Raw genomic sequence first — 24,967 nt, 5'->3', positions numbered from 1 at the left:
AGTGTGTCTGTAGAGCCAGTTTGGAAAATGCGGCTCTAACAAGCGAATGCTTCAGTTCCACTGCGATTGCCAATATGAGTACCTAAACCATGGAGTAAATGATCAGATTGTTATATTGGTATTTAGAATTTCACTGGAATAAAAGCACATATTTTAAAGTCTCATAGAGAACTGGAAGATTGTGAGAATTTATACAGGGTTCAGCAGACTCCTGTCTAAAAATATTGAATTTGTTGGACAACATTGACCAGTGTGAACCATATGGTGCCTTCTAGAGGAGTAATAACAATAATAATATCATCAATCTCTCTCATTTTTACACCATATTATAGTTTATGTGACATTTCTGTATGAATCACACTGCCGGTTTTTGGATGTCATAATACTCCCATGAAGTAAACAAGGTGGAATTCATCACCCCCATTTTACAGATGTGGGAACTGAGGCTCAGAGACATTGCATGACTAAGCTGCAGAGGAGGAAGGCAGGAACCTAATTAATGGAGTTTGGCTGTCAGGAATATGACAAAAACCAAGTGAGTTGGGCATAGGAATAAGATGATCAGGCTAACCTGAGGCCGAGACACTTGAGTCACTGAATTAGAATTCCTTAAATCCCTAATAAATTACAACAATAATAACAATGGCAATAACTTCCACAATTGACTGATTGCTATATTCCAGACACTATGATAAACACTTAAATGCATGTCAATTAAACCTTCCTAATAACCTTTGAGGTTGATGTTATCCTCAGATGAGGAAACAGAGCTTCAGAAAGGTTGACTGTTCCACAGTCACAAAACATATAAAGTGATGGGGCTGCACTTCTCCTCAAGGGCCATGGAATCCCAAAACGTGTGTTCTTACTACTGTGCTATGTGAGTGCTGAGCAGGGAGAGTTGGGGAAAGAGCCAGAAAAGAGAAGGGGTTGTCCTGGACAAGACAGCTTGAGTTTAAATGTTGCCTGCAGTAGCAGCAATAGACTTGACATTCCAATCCAGACTCTCAGATTCCCGTTGGACATCCAGCCCACCATTTACTCCATGGTTTAGGTACTCATACTGGCAATCGCAGTGGCACTGAAGCATTTGCTTGTTAATGCCCGTTTTCCAAACTGGCTCTACAGATACACTACAGAGGTCCACACGTCCTCTGTTTTGAGAAACATTCATTTGGTCTAAGATTTGCTTCTGGTGAGTCACAAAGATAAGAACTACAGCTACATTGATGGAATTTTATTAAAATGATGATTTCTAGTATGGCAGAAGCTGAGGAAGAGATGGTGGAGTTAGCCCGTTCCAGGTCTTATCAGGGTACTTGGGAATCAGGACAGTTGACCATTTCTGCCATGTGCTTGCAGATTAACTCCTGCAGAATGTTAGATTGGAAGTTTTGGTCTATTTGGCAGCTAGTCCAAGCCCCCAGCCCCATGCTGCTGCTCCTCTGCTGGATCAGCCCTGAGCAGAAGCTGTTCTTTAGTCTTCTTGCTCCCCTGTGGTGATAAATCTGTCGACTCCTTCTGCGAAGCTGAGCTCATCCACTTTCTTCAGTGCCTCTCTCCCTGTTGGCTCCATACCTCACAGTCATGTTTAGTTTCTGCAGCTTCTGGTTAGGCAGGTGGTATAGTAGTTGGAAAGGGTGGCTTTGGAGCCAGTTCTGGGTTTGAATTCCGACTTTTATACTTATTAGCTATGTAACATTAATCAATTTATCTACCTTTTCTGAGTTTTTGTTGCCTTATCTCTAAAAAAGAGAATGATATTATGTACATCCTCATAGGGTTTTATGAGAATTAAGTGAGATACCTCAACGCTCTCACAGATGAAATCACATCTACCTGTTTTATGCTGCCATAGCCCCAGATATTTTTTCACTTACTATACTTGAGATTAGATAACTGATTCTCTATTATTTAATGTCTTCCTCACTGTTTATCTACAAGCTCCTAGAGGAAGGATTGTGTGTGACTTATTCTCTGCTGAATTCCCAGTGCCTGGCAAAGTGAGTTGCACATAACAGGTGTGCTTTAAAGAGTCAACGAATGAATGAATTAGTAAATAAAACAAATTCTTAGAAAATAATGTCTGCACCTACATATCAAATGTACTTAAAGGCAAAATCTTTTAGACCTATGCTAAAAGAAGTAGAAGGAGTGGGAATATGAATTTAGTTTTGAATATGCAAATAAGTAGTTAAAGACACGCCTAAGAGGGCTTCTAACCCACTTGATGTAGAGAGCCAGAATCTCCTCTACAACGTCCCCAACAGAAACTCAGCCATCTGGCTCATGCTTGAATAATACCCAGTGATGGAAAAGTCCTACCTCTGAGGCCGCCCTTTTCCTTCTCAAAGGGCTCAGTTTCTGCACTCTTCCTGGAACAGAGCACGGCCTGTGTGCTGTTCACCCTGTGTCACCCTCTCATCACTTCTGACTCTACATGCCCTCTGACTCTTGCAAAACTTGTCTGCTGCCTTCCCACAAAGCAACCTTTGAGTATTTGAAAACGGCTACCTTGCTTACTTTTGATGTTTGTGCCTTCAGTCTGGACACCCTCCTGTTCCCCCAGTGCCTTCTCTCAGGATGTGGTTCTTACAGCCGTCCAGACAGCCACCAAACATGGACAAGGCCTGTCCATGTGCCTGATACTGCACTGGGCTCATGCAAGGACTAAGAAGCATGAGTCTGAACTTTGTCCCAGAAGCAACCTGACCTTGTCTTCCAGCTAGATTAGAACATGTAAAATAATGTTCTCAAAAGAATGCCAGAGAAAAATCACAGCCTGTAAAAGTATCCAAGCCCCATAGATGGCCACCTGCCCTGTTACAGTGTGGTGATCAGAGGCCAGGGAGGCCGCCTCAGCTGTGGGGTGTCTGGGAAGGCTCGTGAGGCTGCATCCACAAGGCCAGCAGTCATGTAAAGAGTGTGCCCTCACCCTTGTTGGAAGAATCCAGCAGAGTGAGAGCTGAAGGGTACCTATGAAACTCATCTCACCCGGCCCCTCATTTTATAAAATGGACACTCAAGAATGAGAGAAAGGAGGCGATCTGTCTGAAGTCACCCAGAAGTTAAACAGCAAAGCTGGGGTAGGATTTGGAGCAATCGCTTGCTCCTTCTTTGTTGCTTCTTTTCCCCCAACTGTGTTTTCAGTGTGCCCATATGCCTCCGTGTTGGGGGGTGGAGCAGGGACAGAGCCAGAGACAGAGAGGGAGCTCAGAAGTGCTCCCTCCTCCCCACTGTGCCCCTCTCAAGGACTCTCTTTGCTGATGAAGCTTATTCCAGTTTCCTCTTCTTCCTCCCACACAGCCTTCCCTCTCCTGCTCTGCTCTCACCTCACTCTTCTGTAACAGACACTTTATGATCACCAGAGCTGACATTGCCCAGAGCCTTTGGAAGGAAAAGGAGAGTGGGTGGATAGAAAGACAAATCCCAGACGCCAAAGAATGCTCTCTTCCAAGGTGATCCAAGCATCCCAGTCTAGGTCACTCTTTGTACTCATCCCCATCCTCTGAGAGAATTCACCCCAGAGATCCCCAAGATTTTCCACATCCCTCCAAGAAAAGTAAGATTCTGGTCCCATTTTATGAGGAGAAAAATGAAGTTCAAGTTGTTTAAAAACCTTTTGTAAGGTCATTTGACTAAAACTGGAATTCAAACTTAAAACCTTTCCCATTCTAAAGATTAGGCTCGTTCTCCATTGGGCCACACTGCCCACATTGGGGAAACCTTTGCAGTTTTTAGGACTGGCATTATACTTGAGCAAGGCCAAGAAGTAAACTCCTTTCTTCCTTAAACTGCCTGGGTTTGAAATCTGGCTCAGCTACTTACTAGCCGTTTATCCGTTGCAAGTCACTTCTCTCTGTACCTCAGCTGTCTCACCTATGAGTGGGAATATTAATGTGGATCTCATAAACTAAAGATAAAACAAGTTAATGTATGCAGAGTTTTAGAACACAGAGTGCAGCAGAAGCCCAGGGTCTCATCCTAACTCTGTCACTTACTCATTACCGTTTGTGCAAATCATATTTTTCTGGAAGTTGGCATAATGTTTTCAAAAGGAAAAAATTCATCAAAACAATCTTCCTGGATGTGTGATCTAGGGTTCTAGTTTTCCAGATTCTCTTCAGTTCAGAGGTATCAAAAAATATCTCTCAAAGCCACATTGGCTCCCTGAAGCTTAAGGAAGGGGCTGGTCTATTAATCTCAAGCACTTGGTGTTGGTATCTTTCGATCTTGCAAACTGTGCACACTTCGGCTGATTTGGAATGGCCTTTGTCATGCTGGGTCAGCATCCTTTGGACCATTTCAGATATGCAAGACAGTGGCTATGATTGCTCTGACAGAGCACAGAAACTCATTGTCACCAGCAGCCTTGAAGCAAGAGAGACCCCTTAACACTAATTTTGGCAGATGGTTGGTGAGCTATGTAACTAGAAGAGTTCAGTCCTTGTTTCCTTACCTATCCCTATTTTTAAGACAGAAAGTACAGTGGGAGAGAAATGCAGCTCCAGGAGACACAGGATTTTAGGTAAATCCTGTGCCAAGCACGGTTCTCTAAGAATCTGGCATATAACATAGTTAATCCTCACAACAGCTATGAGAAATACTATAATAATCCTTATGTTGCAGCAAAGATACTGAGGCACCAAAAGGTTGAGTAGCCCTCCTGAGGTTGCACAGCTAGGAGGTGATGGAGCTGAGATTTGAATCCAGGCTGACATGCACAGGCAGTTTCTGTGACAGAGGGCAGTAACCCTCTGTGGCTCTGACTCGGAACCGCAACACATGTGAACTTTCTGCTTAGAGTGTTCCCAGCCCTCTTCACCCAACCAAAAGCACTTTTATTTTCAGGCTTCATTGCTTTCACTGCAAGGCCTTCCATGAACTCCAAGATCAAGTTTGGGTCCACTGGTTTTGCTCTATAATTACTTGTGTAATATTGGCCTTTCTCACTAGACCTTAGGTAACTTGAAAACAAGGACCAGACCTGTCTTCTTCTCTGCTGCATTCCTGTGTCTAGCATGGGTCTGACAGTATTAAGCACTCATGAGTGAATGAGTAAATGGACAAATAAATGATTAACTAGAATCTTTCTTACCTGGTTCCCAGTAGCTTTCATATTTATCATGTTTGGACTTTCATTCTTCTTTTTATCAAACATTCAATGGGCACCTACTATATGGGAGGCCTGTGAAGGTGTAAACTGGCTTTTTATCAAAAGATGGGCATGCTATGAGTATTTGCTTGGCCTTTTCTGGATAGGAAGGTTTTGTCACGTAAAGGGAAGATGCGATTGGTTTTAAGTCTACTGAGAACTGTAGCCATAAGGGCCCACCTCATACCAGGAAATTTGCTCTTGCTCTCAAATGGCCTTTGCCAGGTGTCGTTCCTGACTACAACAGTTAGGGCAGAATAAAGATGAAGGGACTCTCTGGAAGACCAAATATTCCCAGGCCAGGTAGTACACCCATGCAGCCCTGCAATCAATAGCCCAACCTGGAGTCCCTGACCTTCTGCCACAAAGTGTCAGCATTTTATCCTAAATCCCAGGACTGAGAGAAATTAGTCTGTGAGACCCTGACTGACATTTACAATGCTTTGTCAATAGTGGATACTTGTATGAGGTATGTCTGTTGGTGTGTTTGTAGATATCCAAGTGTGCCTCCCTGGTTCCAAATGTAATTGGATAAGTCAACACAAATACTTTTTTCTCCCCATTATTTATGGTGTTTTCACTGATTTAAGCACAGCTACAATACCTTATTTAATTAGAGGGAAACAGACTACCCTCTGTGTTACCAGAGATTATATAGGGAGAGGACACCTTAAAGGTTTGGTTGGTTAAAGTGGCTAAAATAGGAAAATGTGAAGACTTTTATGCAGAGACATGGGTATTTGAGGACACAATTAAGTCTTCAGCCCAGGAGTATTCCACAAATTCACACATATCCATATTCATGCACACATACCTGTGTGATCACAGAATTGTAGATCAAAGCTGGAAGAGCCCTTAAGAGAGAAATCAAGTGGCTCAGAAGTTTCCACACTTTTTAGTTTGAAGCTCTATTTTCAAATGGAATCTTGGGGGAGAACTCTTATATATAAAACAGACAAAAAGCAGAGCTACTATGGTGGAAGAGACACGGTGGGGATCTAGGACCCCATCTTTCTGCCCTTTCCCTAACCTAATATGGCAATTTCTAAAATGCCTGCAACCGGGAACATAGCTTATAAGATCATTGATGTAGCCAAAGTTCTTATTTTGCAGATCAGTTGACTAATGGCTCTACAGGTTGAGATCATTGCCCAAGGACAAACAACTCATGAGATTCAAAGACAGGACAGAATTTATGTGGTTCTCCCTAAAACTCTATTTCTGACACTTCTTATTTATGACGTGGTTCACCATAGACTACACAAAAAGTCAGTAAGAAGACCTCTTTGATCCACAAGACAAAAGCTAAGGCTGAGAGGTGACAAGATTGAAGCTTATTGAAAAAATCATGAAAATGGTGAGCAAAAACTTTCAGTTCCTTCATTCCTCCACATGTATTGAGCGTGCACCCTCATCCAGGTACTGTGTGTGGATGCTGTGGGGGCCAACGTCCCTGCCCTCCAGGAGCTCACAGTCTCACAGGAAATATGAGAAGGGCCCCTGCACGCTCAAAGAGAAAGCTAGGAGAGGCCTAGAAGAGATAGGAATTAAGTGCTGTGTGGTTCACATTTCAAATACCAGCACACGTTAAAGGAGCTAAGGGAAATGCCCTGATCTCATGGAAGCCTGGTATTTCTTTCTTAGTATAAAGATGTGTGCTGCTCTGAGTGCTTCACTGCAGGACAGGACATAAATGAATAGATTGGCCTCACTAGTGGTTGGGAGGCTTCATGCACAGTGGTTAGAAAACAAGTCCTAGAGTCTAGTTATTTGTTGGACTATGGTCTCTGTCCCTCACTAGCTATACTGTACTGAGCAGGAACTACTCCCTTAATTTAAGCCTCAATTTTTTTTAATTTCTAATTTGTGAATGGGAATAATAGTACCCACTTTACAGGATTGCTGTGAGGATTAAATAAGATAACACAAATAAAGCACTTAGCACAGTTTCTACTAGTTTGATACATGTTAGGTACTTGTAATTATTGTTTTAGCCAAAGTCTGCCTTCTATGACATCTGCCCTTTCATTGGCTCTGGCCTGCCTTCCAGAGCCTCAGAGAACAAATCATCCATCTCTTCCCCATGACAACCCTTCTGGGACTCAGATACATCCTTCACTTACTTTCTTGGTCTTCTATAATTTTTTAGGCTGATAATTCCCCCTTTAAAAAAAATACTTCTAATATAAGAAGACTTTTTAAACCACAGTTTCCTGTAACTACTCTCTCTATGGAGCTGTCATCTAAGATTTTATTTGACAATTTGGGGAAGCTTGGCATGTTCAACCAGTGCCATCCAGAGTATAATGTACAAGTTCTTTGATTTTTCTCTCATCTTACCTCCTGTGGATCTCAAGGGGATGGGGTGGAGGAAGTGCTCTTTCCAGTGTCCCAGAATTTGTTTAATAAACCTTACTTACCCATTTCCTTGAACGATGTTAGATGCTCCTTCTTCCTTCTGACTGTATGGTGTCAGCACAGGCAGGACGATGAGGGCTGAACAGCTTGTATGTGACCCCTTGAAAGAAACCCAGAGCAAAGGAAATCCAGCTTTGAAGATAAAGCTTTTCATCCTTCGAAAGTTATGTTCCTATACACCTGCTTCATGTTCTCTCAGTCTTCTTGCCTGACCCAGTCCCTGTATTTGAAGCAGTTCTAACACCTAACCTCTTTTGACCCGATGATAATGATAATGGTGAATGTGATGATCATGATAATAGCTAACATTCATTAAGCACTTACTGTGTGCCAGACACGATTCTAAGTGCTTAGTTTTATTAATTCTTTTAAACTGTACACCAGTCCTATGATGTAGGTGCTATATCTGCATTTTGAAGACCAGAGAACTGAGCCTCAGAGAGGTTAAGTAACCAGGAGGCACACATAATCAGTTCTTCTGTTTCCAGTTGCACTTGATAATTAATAGTCATAATGATGGCCCAGAGCCTCTTTAAGATTCTTAAAGCATTCTCCAAATCTTTACAGCAAGATGAAAGCATGTCCAATGTAGTTGTAATGTTAAACATCTCTTTAGGATATCATAATTACTTGAAATGCCTTTTCATTCTAATCCTTTGAAAATTATAATTGGCATGTGATAGATGGAGTGACTGTATTAGCTAGTTTACTTAATTGAGCACATTCACTCCCAATCATTGTACTCAAATGGCTTTTCAGCATTGTGTTACCTCCTACAGTGGATATAGAGAAGAGACAGGTTCTGTTCTCAACTAATCCTCTCACCAACCATATAACGTTAAGCCACTATTTCCCTTTTTGGGCCTCAGTTTCCCTGTCTGAACAATATGAAGGGTTTGGTCTTCTCTCCAAAATCTTTGCTCCTGTATAGGTCAAAAGTCAGCAAACTATGGTCCCTGTGTCAAATCCAGCTATCACCTGATTTTATATGGCTCATGAGCTAAGAATGGTTTTTTACATTTTTTAATTTTGGGGAAAAAATCAAAAGAATTATATTTTATAGTATGTGGAATTATATGACATTAAATTTCCATGCCCAAAAATATTGGGACAGCCATGCTGTCCCAATTACTATATACTAAATAGTAATAGTAAATTACTATATACTAAATAGTAATATTAAATTAGTATTTTCTATATATGGCTGCTTTCATGCTGCAATGACAGAGCTGACTAGTTGTGACAAGAACTATATGGTTTGCAAAGCCTAAAATATTTATAATCTGGCCCTTTACATAAAAAGTTTACTGGCCCCTTGCATAGATGTGGAATAGGGGGCACTAATAGGCTTCAGATAAATTAGAAGCTTTGGAAACATCTAAAGACCCTTAGGAGGTTACTGTCAAGGAGAGAAACCTAGTGCAGTCCCACAAATGTTCCTTCAAGACAGAAAGCTATATCTGAAGACCCCTGCTCTGGCAAGGTAAGACATATTCTGGCTATTAACTGTGCCAGCCACAGTCTGAGGTTCATTGTCCCTCTTTGTCTGGAACAAACTGGACACACTATGCAAAAGCTAAACTCATGTTTCTCCACTGGTGTGGCAGTAGAACACATTTGGGAAGAAGAGACAGATTTTATAGTTGGACCACAGTTTGAATTCTTGCTTGCTGTGTGATCTCATGGAAGTTTCCAAAGGTCTCTTAGCTGTAGCTCCTTAACAGAAAGTTAGGGTGGATACTCACTCACTCATTTATGCAAATAACTATTGGGTGTCTACTGTGCACATTTACCTCTTGGAATTGTTTGAGGAATTAAAGGATTATGTAAATAAAGCATTTAACAGAATGCCTGACTCAGGAACAGGGCTTGGAAAATGTTTAAAATACATCTCAAATGATTATTACTCTTTTGTTTTTAAATTGCAGTAACCTCCAAACTCCTACAAAGTTGTTTGAATAAAGTTATATAATGCATATGAAGGGGCATTTTTAGCCATTATTGTCATTTTTGTTATTCTTATAAGCAATGCTTCCGAAGCCGTTTTCAGTAGAGCATTTAACAGCACCAGTGTGCTTTAATTTCAGGCCAGGAGATAAAAAATTAATCAGGGCTCTCTTAAAAGACCATAACAAAGCTTTAATAAATGCAACAACTTCTCTCCCCTGTCCTGCCACTGCTACTCCCTCCCCTACTTTACAGTGTCTAATGGATGATATCTAAGATACATTAGAGCTATCTGAGGATCTATTTTTATTTTTAATAGTATTAAAAATATAATATATTCACATGATAAAACAGATATTACAGAAGGGTATAAAATAAAAGATAAATGCCCATTCTTTCCAATTCTATACTTCATAGAAGTACCTTTTAAAACCTTTTCCTGCATTTGGTTATTTAATGGTTTCCTTTATACTTCTACATAATATATTTATGTTTCTTTTTCTTGCTTTATCAACTTTAACTCCATATCTGACTTCCCATTAGAAAGATGACAAATAGCTCATAATACACCCCCAGCATCCCCTTCTCAATGTTTGTTAGTTGTGCTATTATTTGGAATTCTTCTGATGATCACCTTATATTTTTAATATAGTGAACCTTGATTTTTGATTCAACAGCATTAGAGCTTTGTCAAAATACAGATATCCAGTTTCCTCTTTAGGGATACTGAATGATAATTCTTGGGGATGGCTATTTTGCAAAAGTGCTTCAAGGTATTCTGATACGTCCCTCAGAACCACTTCCTGAGAGCTCACAGTTTATCAGCCAATTTATTTGCATTTAATAATGACAGTAAACACGGCATCCTTTCTCACCAATTTTTTATTAGTCACACATGGGACAGTGTAAAGTGCTACAGAGGTGCGGAAGAAGCAGACAAGAACACAGTGACCTGATAGCCCTAGGAGCTCGCTGATCACCAAGCTTCACTTTAGGTGAGAAACAGTCACTCAAAGTCAAGCATCTGGTGCCAGTGCTGGGAGGTCAGTGGAAGAAGAATGGGTTTAGACCTGCATTCTTGTGCTGAATAGCTGGAAAAACACTGACTAACCTGAAAAAACAAGTACTCTGTAGATTTATTTCATTTTTTTTGTCAATAGTCACACTATACAGAGCAATGGTCCTAACATTTGGAAACATGTTGTAAAATAGGCAAAATGGCTCAAAGAGAGTAGTAATCAAACTTCATAGTTAAAATTTTTAATAGAATATAATTAGCAATGTAGTATTTTTATATAGTACTATATAATTAATAGCACAAATAAAGCAGATAAAGAAAAATGTGCTAATTACCAAATATTATCCTCTAAGGTTTTTTAATAATACGGCAAAGAAAATTAGAAAATTATTTAATTAAACCGTATTTAATGAGAGTTCCCAGGGGAACAGAATGAGTGAATTGAATGTTCCCATAAACCAGTGGGCAAAGAGTTAGCACCTTTATTTCCCCTTCTTAGTCGAGAACACATTTGTACATTGCCAGAGTTCATTTTCTTGAATTATGAAGAAATTTAGTCTAGTAACTATAATAGAGTCATTTCTTAGTGATTAAAAACATTGTAGAGATGCAAGATTATTATTCCCAGCATGAAACCTTACATAGGAGGGAAGATGTCAGCTATTAGATGAGAATATAGTTCATGACCCCAAGTTATTTCCTAGTTTTGTTTCTTTTACTTAACATCAGAGCTATGAGCTTCTTGTATCGTTCTTTGTCCATTTTTTCATAGGCGGGGAGGGGAGTTCTGTTGGAGAGTCTTATTAGTTTGATCATAAGTAACTAAGGTGTGGCTGCATTAACCCTGTTGTATGACATTCTGGTGATAAGATTGAGTGGCATTTATGTTGAGCAGTTGAGAAAACTCTACCATTTCCTTTGGCCTCCATTATGTCTGAGATGGAAGTAGTCAGTATGAAATGCCCAGAACCTTGTTACAGATTTTCAAGAGACAGAATTTGACTGCAGGAGATACTTTCCATTTCAATCTCCCCGTAGTTACTTTATGAACATGTTCTTTTTAAAGTCTCTAAGAACTATGAGAAATCTCTCAACTGTGCTCTAGCTTTTAACCAGTGCTGGGATGAGTGCACTCTTAAATGGTATAACGTCTTGGAATGCACATTGAGTACAGGAACCTAGTTCTGATTTCACCTTTACTAACAGCTTGCTAGAACCATTGTGCAAATCATTTGCATCTGTGAAACTCTGTAAACTGTGGCTGTGGAACATGTTAAACTCAAAAGGTATTTTCAACCTGAATTTCTCTTTTGAACCAATTAAAATCACCCACTGGTATTTGCTGCCTGCTGGTCGTATTTCTCCTGGATAATTGGCTTTCTTGCTTGAGGAAACTCTCTGGCTTTTATTTATTCACTCAACAAATACATACTGTGCACCTACTCTGTGCCAAGCATTGTTCTATGAGCAGGTTCTAGGATACATCAGTGACCAAAACAAAAAAGGTTCCTGCTCTCATGAAACTGACATTTCAATAGGAGGAAAGCAGATATGGGAACACATGAGTAAACAAGATAATCTTAAAGGGTGATAAAAACTCTGGAGAAACTCTAACAGGGCACTGAGAAAGAGCAGACTGGATAGGGTGATGGAGGTAACTCTACTATGTTCTTCCGGAAACAGTTCCCTGAGACAAGGATTCAAGTACAATGGGCTTCTTGGGTTCCAAGCCTAAAAACACCAGTGGGAAATCAGGGAAGGGAAGTGAAGAAGGGAAGCCCACCTACAAAGTTTCATCAACAAGATGCCTACGCTGCAGGCTACTGAAGGAGCGCAGTCCCTGAGGGGATCCCGAGATGTCAGTGTAGAACCCACCTCAGGGTCATGACGTTGAGAGGAGAGGATTCTGGGGCAGTTATCTACTAACTCTTCATCTGTCATTGATTGGAAGCTGCTTCTGGGCATATTAACTCCTTAACATGTCTAGCTTACCCTGCAGGTAGGCAGAATAACCAGGTGTTTGCAGTTAGTATATAAAGTAGAATATCCAGCGAACAGGATGCTGACATTGTCTACAACAGGGCAAGAACTGGTTCTTTAGATAAGAAATAGGGAAAGACCTCTCTGAGAGATAGCAGTCTAGCCGAGATCCAAAAGACGGAAAGCAGCCAGACAGGGAAATCACATTTCCAGGCAGACAGAATAGCAAGGACAAAGGCTCTGAGTGCGACTAAGCTTGCTTTGTTTACAAAAATAGAAACAATAAAAAATCACAGAACTTTAGAGGCATGGGGTGGGGGAGGGTTGTTTTTGAATCATGAAGTCTATTCTTTCAGATGGAAAAATTAGAGAAAGCCAATGAGAAATTCAGAAACATGGACAGTGTCCTAGGATCCCAAGAGGAAGCTGGGACCGCTGCTGTAATTCCTTGGCTCCCAGTTCCGAACTTTCCCATTGACCATGGATCCCGCTCATTTTCACATTTCACTCATTGGAATTTGAGGGTTTCCCCGAAGCCATGGAGCTGAAAGGCAATTGCCTTTATGATCCCGCTCAAATTCTTTGGGCAGTTTTCCAAGATACGATCAACGGCATATGAGTGAAAGATCTGCATGTGACTTATGAAAACAGTTCTTCATGAAGAAGCTGTGCATTCCATTTTTTTCTTCCTGCTGGACAGGCCCTCAATTATACCTAAAAAGAAACCCAAGTTAACACAAGGCTCTATGTGACCAGCTTTGGGCTGCCACTTTGACCTCCTTTCCACCCTTTCTCTTCAAACTCACTGTGTCACAGTCATACCAGCCTCCTTACTGTTTCTTGAATATGCCAGTCATCTTCTCATCTCTGGGCCTTTGCTCAGAATGCTCTTCTCCAAATATCCCCATAGCTCAGACACAGACATCAATCACTTCACTCAGGTCCCTAAGCCAAGACCACCTCCTCAGGGAGGCTCATCCTCATCATTCCTTCCAAAGCATGACACTGCCCCTTCCCATCCTCTTATCTCTCTTCATCCTTCTTCATGGGACTCATTGCTACCACAGAGTATACTATCCCAGATTATACTATACTATGCTGCATATTTACTTGTTCATTTATTGTCTATCTTCCCCACTAGAATATAAACTCCATGAGGAAAGGAACTTACTTTATTCACTATTAGAATAGTGCACTGACTTTTCAAAAATGTTTGTTGAAATGATTAATCAGTGAATAAGTGAGTAAATGATTGAGTGAACCATTGCCTAACAGAGGCCCTTAGTTCTGGTGCTCTCTCTGTTACTAACTCCCTAAATGACTCTGTGCAAGTTGATTCTTCCACTCTGCCTTAGTTTCTTTATCTGGCAAATAGACATATAATGTTTACCTTAAAAAGAAATAAACTGAAATGAGGTCATAGATATGAAAGTACTGCATATTATTAAATATATTAAACAAATGTAAGATTTCCTTTTAAGGTCAAAGCCTAGTTGAGTTTGAGTAAACTTCACCAAATGGGGTGGAAAGTTTCATTATAATAAACAATCCTTCATGGGTGCTGGAATTGATCAGGTCTCATGGAGTGGTAAAAATTTACTCTGTTTTATGGAAAAGAGCACAGGGTGAGGATGAAGACTGGGATCAGAACTCGGCCTCTTCTGCAGACTTGCTCGTGTCGTTGGGTAACTCATAGAAGCTTGCCCCAGTGAAATTCACATTTCTCTTCTCTCAAAATGATTGGGTATTGCGATGGTAGATGAGATTATTCCCTCCTTAGAGGTTTCTACCTTGTGCTATATATCTGTATCATCATAATAATCCCAGTCACTATTTATTGATCACTTGGTCTGCACCATGCACTTGACATGTGTCATTACATTGCATGTTTACCCCAACATCTGGACCTCCATTATTCAGACAAGAAAACTGTCAAGTAACTTAGTTAATAGTAGTGTAACTACTGGCTTATGCATAGCAGAGCCAGCACTCCAAACGAGGCATACTGGCTCCTGAGCTATGCTAATTTTGTACACAAACTAAGTAATAGCCAAGTTCAAAGGAAAGGAGACCTAACTGTCTCTCCATTGAGTAGGTTTCACCTGGTGGAACAGAATGGAAAATTCTGTGGTTCTGGAACAAGTTAAGTTGATTTATCCAGGCAGCATGTTCTGACTTCTCCCTCCTGCCCCTCTCACAGGGCTTCATGGACATTGACTTAAACAAATTCAAGGAGAGTGGCGCCAATGTGACAGGTTTCCAGCTGGTGAACTACACAGACACCATCCCAGCCAAGATCATGCAGCAGTGGAAGAATAGTGATGCTCGAGACCACACTCGGGTGGACTGGAAGAGACCCAAAGTGAGTGGATGAGCGGCCAGCAGCAAAGGGCCAGCCTGTTCCCCTTGCCGGCCCCAGATTTCTGAGCTGCATTAGTCTTTAGAAAGGAATCGGTTTTCTAAAAGGAACAAATTCAGGGAAATATATTTGTAAAAATTATTAGGTACAAGGTGCAGGGGTCAGACAACACAAAATGACAATGGTTTTAATGAGGGAGACATTTTATTTATCTCTCATGTAAACAAAACTTAGGAGTCAGCAGTCCTGGGCTTGTTAAATGGCTCCACAGTCATCAAATACCCAGGCTTCTTTTACCTTCTTGCTCTGCTGTCCTCCACCTACGGCTGTTGCCTGATAGTACAAGAGGGCTGCTTAAACCATAGCCATTGCCTCAGCATTCTACCCAGTAGGAAGAAGTAAAAAAAAACATGCAATGCACAACTTCTTCATGAAGAACTTTTTTCAGAAGTCACACGCAGATCTTCCACTTATATGCCATTGATCGTATCTTGGAAAACTACCCCCAGTTGGCCACAAGGGAAGCTGGAAAATGGTGGTTCTATTCTAGGCAGAGCCACTGTGTTGCCCAGCTCAGGGGGATGCTCATTTCTTTGTAAATGGAGCTTCTTTGTGTAGTGAAGTGGCCCTTATTCTGCTCAGCCGTGTGCCCAGCTAAAAATCAGGGCAACCTAACTAAGGAATATCCAGCAGATCTCTACCTGGGAGAGTCCACTCTCAATAATAATGCAGACTTTCTGCTTCTCACTTCCCAGCAACACAGCTCTAAATACTGCCACCAAAATCTATTTTGTTTGCTATTTGAGAATGGTTGGGAATAAGGATAGCAAATAATTTTTTTTCCCCAAGTCAAACCAAATTGCTTGACAGTGGCCATGTGGAACACTGTGTTAAGAAGGATGCTGAGGCCAAGTTTGTTTAACTGGAAAAACAGTGAATCTTTGACAGACTTTCTCTTGTCACTCAATTTCTTTTTATAAATGGCAAACCATATAACGGAGATACTTCTTATCCCACTATTGTTCAAACTGATTTAACTCTTCAATAATGAAGACTTATGTCAGTATGAGCTTAAGCAAACAAAATCGTGAATATGCTCTAAAGCAATGAGAAAACTACATAGGAGTTAATTAATTAATGTGTGATGACTGCACTCCAATTTCCAAAAGACAGAACAGATGACAGAAATAACCAAATGTAATTTAATTTTTTAAAAAAGAAGTGAGATAATTAAATTTAAAAAATAGAAAAATATGCATTCACTCGTTCTTCAATTCTCTATTGTGAACTTGGAGTGTACTAATAAGTGTTAGGAACAAATTAGTGAAGAAAACAGACATAGGTTCCAAAGCCAGGGTATATTTTCCTGGACCACTCTGCTGATTTTTTTTTCATCCACATCCTGGTCCCCTTTTTGTCAGGAAAGGGTATAATTGATAACTTGTGAGTAAGAACGAGGGGAAAGTTTACAGAATATAAATTTACCACTTAGGTGAGCCACATGTGGAAAAGCTAAGAGCTCACCCTTCTTGCATTTTCTTTTTCCCTTTACTTTTACAAGAGATGAAAGAGTTAATTGTTCCTCTTGGCTTCCAGCTGATGACCGTAATGCCAAGATAAACCAACTGATTTTTCATGAACTGTATCCAGGCTGCAGATGTGTTATATGTAATCTATGCATCGTTTTTCCAACTGAACCAACATTTTAAAAATTACAAGATTACACACAGAAATCTAGAATCCTGGCTTTTCTGCAAAAGTCATAACCAGCAATACTGAACTCACAGTTCAGGAGGTCAGCATTGACTAGCATGGTCGAGCAGCTGCACCCATCTGCAGGGACAGTGACACCATCCCTGATCCACCACTGTCTCCCTGCATATATCATGCACCTGGCCCACTGCACACCTTTCTCATCACCAGAAAACACATTCCCAAATACAGCACTCGACCCTGCCTTCCTGTCAGCTCTCTTTGATATCTAACCATCTCCATTCCTCCCACTAGTACACCTCTGCGCTTACCTACGATGGGGTGAAGGTGATGGCTGAGGCTTTCCAGAGCCTGCGGAGGCAGAGAATTGATATATCTCGCCGGGGGAATGCCGGGGATTGTCTGGCTAACCCAGCTGTTCCCTGGGGCCAGGGCATCGACATCCAGAGAGCTCTGCAGCAGGTAAGGCCACCAGTGGTTGCTGCATCTAATGGGAGCCTGGGGGATTTCAGCGTCAAATTCCAATAAAACACAGCTATTCTAAAGAAAAGGAAGAAAATGCCTGAAGATCAAAACAACCACTGCGTTGTTGGTGTTGGTGGCTCTTAGCACACATTGACGCTTATAAAAAAAAAATCATCATCATCATATGGAACAGTCATTTCTTGTAGTGTAAAAGCCGTATTTTCTGCTTAGCAATTTTGCTGAAAAAGGAGAGCTGGTGATTTTCTGTGTGTGGAAAAGGGACTTGAAATACACAAGGATGAAACCGAACCATGTTAATAGTCTCCTGGAAACACTCCCCTCTTGCCTTGATTTTCTGGATGTCTTCCTTTGCTCTCTGCACACATTTTATGAGAGCCTGGTGTATGTGGACCCTAAAAATGTTTCTCAGTACTTCTGATACTACCTTCTTGCTTCCCAGCATTTTGTTCATCAATTCTGTTTGAACTTAAGAATAGTTAAAGGGCAGGGATGGAAAATGACCATGTCCCCTCCAATCAATTGGCTATGCAAACGATTCTGAGGCTGAATCCAGATAAGATACAACAGAGAGAAGCATAAATATTCAATTGGTGATATGTCTGCTGTGGAAGCAGGATGAGACAGTGGTACATGTGGGTGTATATTTAACATGCCTGGTTTAGGTTTTGGGGACTTGCCCTCAGCTTTATTGCTCTTGGGGCTCCTGTAGATCTCTAAAGCACCTCAAGCCCAGGCTATGATTCTCAAACTGTCAAGGAACAGCACTGTATTTTTGTTCTGATGCCTCCTGATAGAGAAGCTGTATTTCCAAAGGGATAGGGAGAGGACAGCTGTGCTTGCTGCAAAGGAATAACGAAGCATTGGCCACAATGGCAAGCCAGCACAGCAAGATTATTTGGCAGAAATGTCCCTCGGGACCCACCCTCCCCAACAAAGGTAGTGCCTGCCTAAGACCAGCTTTACTTTTAAGACGACATTCAGCAGAAGATGAATTTGGGCTCCTTGGGGAGAAGACGAGCATTTCTGAATGAGCGAGAAATGTAGAGCAAAATGTACAACTATTCCCACTTGTTTGCCAACCACACGTGCACAGCTCTAGCAATTTTCACAACCTGGAGAAAGAGACGCAAAAGGAACCTCACCAGCTGTTCCTCAGCCCTGATGAGTGCCTTTCTGTAGAGAAGAATATGTAAGTCTGTCCTTTGAAATGAAGCTAAGCAGGATTTCTACTAGCTACAGGAGGAACATGCTAAGGAGGACCTCCAGCTGCCATTTCTGCCCTCCCCTGGTCCCTGTGCAGGGTGGCTCCCTAGTCACTAGGCAGCAACAACAGACACCAGGCAGCTTGCAGGGAAAAATTGCAAAAAGGACAGTGCCTGTGCATCCCTTTCCACCCTCACCCCAGCTTATTTAAAATGCTCTTCCAGACTCCACAGTCGAGACAGATTCTGTTTGCAATGTGAGGCTGGTTTCAAAAGGTCCCAGAGACTTGCCCTCAGCTTCACAACGTTTCCAACTCCCTTGCCTCTCCCATCTTAATGACGTCCTGAAAGGATAGTCTGACACCACCATGACAGTGATGAAGCCTGGGAGGCAACTCAGGGTGGCAGGAAGTGCTCTGAATTGGGAGGCAGGAGAGCTGGACTCCACATCCAGCTGGACCCCTGGCTCTCTGGATGACCTTGAAATATTCACTTAGCTCTCTTCCACCTTCCCTTACCTTCCCCATGAAAATGAAGGGAGTGGAGAGAGGACCTCAAGTCTCAATTGGCTCTGAAAATTCAAAGAGTCTAATTTTTTTTCTTATGGTCTAACCCATGTCCTTCTTGTTGTAGTGTATACTTAGCACTCTACTTCTGCTCTCAGTAGAGTTTGAAAGGAAGCAGTTACCTTAGTCAAAAGAATAATGACCTGTTTTATTTTATCTTGGAGCCAAGATATGTATGTGCCTGCCCTTCATCAGCTGTTCTTTGAGGACCTATTGTGTGCCCTGACTTGGAGCCAAGCACTGAGGACAATAAGAGAAAGCAAGTCCTGCCCTCAAGAAACTACTTGCAGTGTCTATGGAGAAAAGGAGAGGAACAACTATCCCAAAAAAACAAAACAAATAAACAAACAAACCAGAACATTCTGACCCTAAGATCAGAGGTTCAAATCGTTTCCTTTTCCAATCTTTGTTAAGCACCTAGAATGAAAAAAGTCTTTTGTTGAAAGACACCTTAGAGACTACTGACTCTCCTTTTCCCTCACTTTATAATGAAGCAGCAGACCCAGAGTTGGCAGTGACTCACCCAGGATCACACAGCAGCTTACTGGCAGAGGCTGGAACAGATCCCAGTCCAGGACTCCTCTTCCCCCAGTTAGATCTGTGTTTGGGCCCAGGGGCCCTTGCTTATAAGCATTGACCTCTAGAGCCTTCCATACATAGTCATGGCTACTGTTCAGCAATGGCTTTTTCTAGATCCGTCTCTTGAAATAGCCATGCCACCAGGGAGCTGGGTAGATCCTGGTGGTATCCAGTCTTTGGAACCTGAGGTTTGGAGGCTCAGGTGTCTACTGCCTTCACCTCTGGCCTTCGGGTCACAGAATGGGAGAGAACCTGTGGGTTAGCTTGTGTTAGAGCTGGAGTGTCTATAAGTTAGGCCAAGAGGTCCAGCACAGCCTACCTGGAGCGCAAGCATGCTAGGAAATTAAATTCTGAAAATAATGATAATAATAGGTATGGTGTGTTAAAGGCTTAGTATATACAAGGCTCTAAACATTTACACACATTACATCATTGGCTCTTTGATATAGCACCCTGAGATAGGTAGTTTTATTAACTGTGCTTTGTAAATGTGGAAACTGAGTTTCAGACAGATTATAAAACTTCCCAAAGTTATACAGATACAGTGAAAAAGCTGGGACTCCAACTCACATTAGATGATGACTCCCTCTGTATGCTTCACCGCTCTGAAGCCTCAAGGGCACAGCCAAACAGGGAAGACACAAGATCTATGGCCCAGCCCCAAGCAGCACATGGCCTTGGGTAATATTTGTGCACCCCCTCCCCGCTCACCCCACTGTAATTTCCCTAGCAGCGGAATGAGGATAATCAGCTGCCTGCCTGCCCCCTGCCTGCCATCTAGGGAGCCATTCAGAATATTAATGAACCCACATCCTGGAGGCCCTCAGCACTCCAGGAAGGAGGCAACATTAGGATGCCCATATGTCGCCTTCTGGATGGCAGAAAAGACTCAACTCCCCAAGTTGGGTTCTTAACATTGGAGAGGTAATAGGCATTTGAGGATATGATTTTTAAAAAGAAATCTGTAGACTCTTTTTCTTAGAAAAATGCATACATGTACATACATCATTTCTGCATGACCAGGAGTAGGGAGAACATAGATCCTCCTAGAACCCATCCCAGGGCCTCAAATTTAGAATACCTCCCCTAAATAGTAATCATCCCTCTGTTTTTGCAGCCTGCCAGTCAACAATCAATCATATGGAAGTGAAGTTATGCTCAGAACTTTGCTAGATGGAGTCTGGGGTTGGGTGGGCAATGGGAGTTTAAGACACAGTCCTGCCTTTAAGGGCTAACCCAGGTGGGTTCATGGTGCTGTGGATGATCAGAGCAGAATGCCATCACTGAGGAATGCAGACATCAGCAAGGCTTTCTGTAGGAATGTGACTAGCCTTTCAATAGGGTGACCACTTTATTATCCAAAATCTATCATCCAAACGGGAACACTTAGGGTGAAAGGAAAAACTACAATTATTATTCTAGAACAAGAGGACCAGAACTGTCCTTCATTAGTTGATGTGCATTGTTATAAAGAAACACCCAAAACTGGATAATGTATAAAGAACAAGGTTTCGTTTTAGCTAACAGTTTTGTAGGCTGTACACGAAGTATACTGCCCACATCTGTTTTTGATGAGGGCCTCGGGAAGCTTCCAATCATGGCGGAGGGTGAAGAAAGAGAGAGTATGTCACATGGTAAGAGACGGAGCGAGAGAGATAAGGGAGGAGGTGCCAGGCTCTTTTAAACAACCAGCTTTCATGAGAACTGAGTAAGAACTTATTCATTACCATGGGGAGGGCACCAAACCATTCACGATAGTTCCGCCCCCATGATACAAACACCTCCCGCCAGGCACCACCTCCAACCTTCAGGGTCATATTTTAACATGAGATTTGGAGGAGAAAAATATCCAAACTATATCCTCATGCCTGTATCCCAGGCAAACTGAGATGGATGGTAATGGAACCCTTAAAGGTAGGGTAAATTTGAACATGGAGTAAATCGGGTTTTGGAGATTCTGGATGGGGATGTCAATGATACCCAGCAAGAGACGAGGTAGAGTGAGGGTACAAGCAAGGACTTGCAGGTGTCACACTGGCCTGTTAGGGAATTAGGAATAGAAGAGCTGGGTTCCAACCGTGGCTCCACCCAGCACCATCTGGGGGATCTGGTACTAATTCCTTGCCTTTTCCAGATCTGGATTTTCTCGTCTGCTAAACAGACATAATCCTCCTAGTGCTGTCTCCCTGACTGGCTTGTCACAGGGCTCAGAATTTTAAGAAAGCATCATGCTTGTGGGCTGGGCATGGTGGCTCACGCCTGTAATCCCAGCACTTTGGGAGGCTGAGGAGGACGGATCACGAGGTCAGGAGTTTGAGACCAGCCTGGCCAACATAGTGAAACCCTGTCTCTACTAAAAATACAAAAAATTAGCTGGGCGTGGTAGCAGGCACCTGTAATCACAGCTACTTGGGAGGCTAAGGCAGGAGAATTGCTTGAACCTGTGAGGCGGAGGTTGCAGTGAGCCGAGGTCGTGCCACTGCACTCCACACCAGCCTGGGCAACAGTGTGAGACTACGTTAAAAAAAAAAAAAAAAAAAAAAAAACACCATGCCTGTGTTTCTTTGAATTTCAGGGAAGCTACATGAGACAGTCAGAGCCGAGATTATTCTTCCCATGACTCAGGTAGGAAAGTGAAGCTTAGAAGGGTTCTGAGATTTGTTCTGGCCAGAGTAGCTAGGATGTGTCCCAGCGAGGACCTAGCCTACAGGCCTCAAAACCAGTGAGCATCCAGAAGGAAGGATCCACCTGCAAAGGGGATACAGGAGCCCTGCATCCAGTGTGACTGCTTGGCTATCTCCTTCAGGACTGCCTTTCAGGATCCTATGAGGGCAGGGGAGAGGAGTCACAGTTGACATCTGAAAAATATTCTTTGCTTGACCAAACATTAGTCAGGCTTCTGAACTTTCTCCTAGGCCCATTTGTGCAATTCTTGTAAAATCCAGTTTTGGCAAAGAACTTGCTAAGTCAGTTTAGCAAGAACCCTGTCCACCATGTCCACCCTCTTTGCCATGATCATCGTCTTCAGCCTCCACCATTCCCCAGATGATGGCGGATTATCCTGGTCCATCTTCAGCAAGAATCCTCTTAGGCCATTTCAGCCAGAATTCCTCTTAACCCTGATGCTTGCTGTTAGTAATTCCCTGTCCAGTGACCCCCACCCTGCTCCTTGGTTATACATTCCCACTGGCCCATGCTGTATTTGGAGTTGAGCCCAATCTCTCTCCCCGACTGCAAGACCCCATTGCAGGGGTCTTTATACCTGTTGCTATGATTCTGAATTAAGTCTTCTTTACTGTGCTTTAACAAGTGTGCTGATTAATTCTTTCTTTAACACAGCTGAAGTAATAGAGACATTAACCCGCATTCTCTCAGCACCAAGCAGGAAAGGAAATGTATGCTTCAGCCCCCTAGCAGCAGCAGACTCTGAGCTGGCACCCAGTACCCTTTACAGGAAGCCCAAGGTTAATTCTCCATCCTTCATGGAGGGAGTTGAGGGCGCCAGGATGGCGACAGGAGTTCCGGGAGCAGGAACCAAGAAGAAGTGCCTGGGCTCCATCAATCTGACCTCAGTCACCCTGGGACGGGGGGAGAAAGGGATAAGTGCCCAGATCCCAGAGCTCAGACCTGATGAATGGGGACAGCGGTTTCAAGATACACATTTCTGAGAAGCTTCTTCCTCTGACTCTGAGTCCTGACTCTCCTCAATAAATGGTTTGGGGCTGAGCCATCCGCTTGAACTCCCCTTGCTCTGCCATCATGGAATGGTGTTTCTGAGATATCTCTTTCCCATTCTCTGATACTTTGTTTTATCTCAGTGCATGTAAGACTTGGCTTCCCCAACTAGACACTAAGAGCCTTCAGTTACCCTTGACCTCTCAATTACTTACTGTGAATCCTGGAGTCAAGCACCATCAGCTCTGAGTCTCAACAAGCTCATCTGTGAAACAGGCAAAATAACCTCTGCTCTGGCTAGTCACTGGGTTTCTGTGAACATGAAATAAGCAGCTTCTTGTGAGATCATCGTGACAGTGCAAGAGGTCCTTGGGTCACTAGAAATGTGCAGTTAGGACCCTTGACCTTATTGGAAACTGAGGAAGGCAGTAAAAGTGTCAATGACATGATCCTTCTTTCTTCTGAAAGAGTCCCCTGGTCTGAGACAACCTACCAACCCCAAGACCTCAATTTTATATTTTATTTTTTGTAACTCTTAACCACTATATGCAGCACAGTAGTAGTAATCATCATTATCATCATCTAAATAATATGAACTATGCATTGAATACTTATGTCCCAGACAATATGCTAAGTACTTCTTGGAGGAGGAAACCAAGAAACAGATAGTTTGAGCAAGGAACCCATGGTCATACAGTTAGAATGAGCAGCGCATGACCTGGGAAATGCCCAGCAGCAATAGCAGAAAGCAGGTAGAAAACACTACATTGCACATTTTTGTGTTGTCCTCCTGAAGCCTAGCACAATAGCACTGGCCTGTGTTTGAGAGAACACTTGGTACCTTAAGTGAAGATACCAGAAGTTATCACAAGCTCCAGATTTTAGACCTACCTCTGCCACTGATTAGTCATAAGACTTCAGCAGATCACTTTACCTCACAGAGTTTGGCGTCTCCCATGTAAATAAAGATAGTTCAGGGGGTTCCTGTGACTAGAGGTGAAATAATATGTGTGCAAGTGTGTCATAAACATGAAGGTTTTAGAAAGTAATGTTAGTATTAAGTATCACCATTAGCAACAATACTAATAACAGCTGGCATTTTTTGAATACTCACCATGCACCAAACATTGATCAAAAAATAATTCATTTAATCCTTAGAACAACCTTAAGACATAATTAACTCTAATTGGTTCCGTTAAACAAATGAGAAACTTAGTCATAGTGAGATTATGTACTCTGCCATACTAATATGCCATGCTGATTATTAGTATGAAACTTGAGACTGGGCTGAAAAGTAGATGCCTATTTGGATTATTAATTACACTTTCAGTTTGGGCAAATCAGTCTACCAGTCTACCATCTGCTCATCTATCCAAGTCTGTTTTTTTGGAATGAGTCACTTACATGGTATCCACCAAACTAACACTATCTTGAACAGGAAATAAGGGAATACTAAAGATTGGCAAGAGATTTCTGAGGTGATAAGAAGGTGAAGTTGCCGATGGACTGGAATTGCTCCTTTCTTTTATTCTTTGTAGTAGAATCTGTACTTTGTTTTCTCTCTGAAAAACAAAGATAGCCCAGACATTTACGGAGCTGGGGATTTCTCCAGATTTCATCCAAGAAAGTAAAGAGCATGTTGTAAAATTTGCTCAGTGCTCTGGGCCTGTTGTGACCTCCTCACTGAGACTTCAAACCAGAAGGTGACAAGAGGGTCAGCCTCCAAATGGGAACACACACACATGCACACACACACGCATTCTCTCTCTCACTCTCAAACACACACAACCTCCAGCTCTTCTTATACCTTCTAACAACAGAGGAGCTAGCCACTGTCAAAAAAAATATATAAAACTCTGCAAAGCTTCC

The 24,967-nt window shown here is 42.1% G+C and overlaps 1 protein-coding gene across 10 annotated transcripts in view; it reads left to right on the top strand.

The window, feature by feature from the left end:
- Nucleotides 1-24,967, top strand: part of GRIA1 (glutamate ionotropic receptor AMPA type subunit 1) — a 326,518-nt gene that overhangs the window by 170,461 nt on the left and 131,090 nt on the right. For 9 of the 10 annotated variants that reach the window (XR_004056469.1, XR_004056470.1, XM_030927896.1 and 6 more), the window contains 2 exons: nt 14,719-14,880; nt 16,885-17,052. Coding sequence is in view for 8 of the 10 variants with exons in the window: in XM_030927896.1 (XP_030783756.1) it covers nt 14,719-14,880; nt 16,885-17,052 (330 nt within the window). In the remaining 2 variants the exon portion in view is untranslated. The remainder of the gene's footprint in view (nt 1-14,718; nt 14,881-16,884; nt 17,053-24,967) is intronic. The other variant, XM_030927894.1, reaches the window with a different exon arrangement.

This window comes from Rhinopithecus roxellana, chromosome 3, assembly GCF_007565055.1.
Source record: "Rhinopithecus roxellana isolate Shanxi Qingling chromosome 3, ASM756505v1, whole genome shotgun sequence".
In the NCBI taxonomy this organism is placed as follows: domain Eukaryota; kingdom Metazoa; phylum Chordata; class Mammalia; order Primates; family Cercopithecidae; genus Rhinopithecus; species Rhinopithecus roxellana.
Note: the sequence above shows the minus strand (reverse complement) of the source record. Positions and strands in the feature narration are given on the sequence as shown.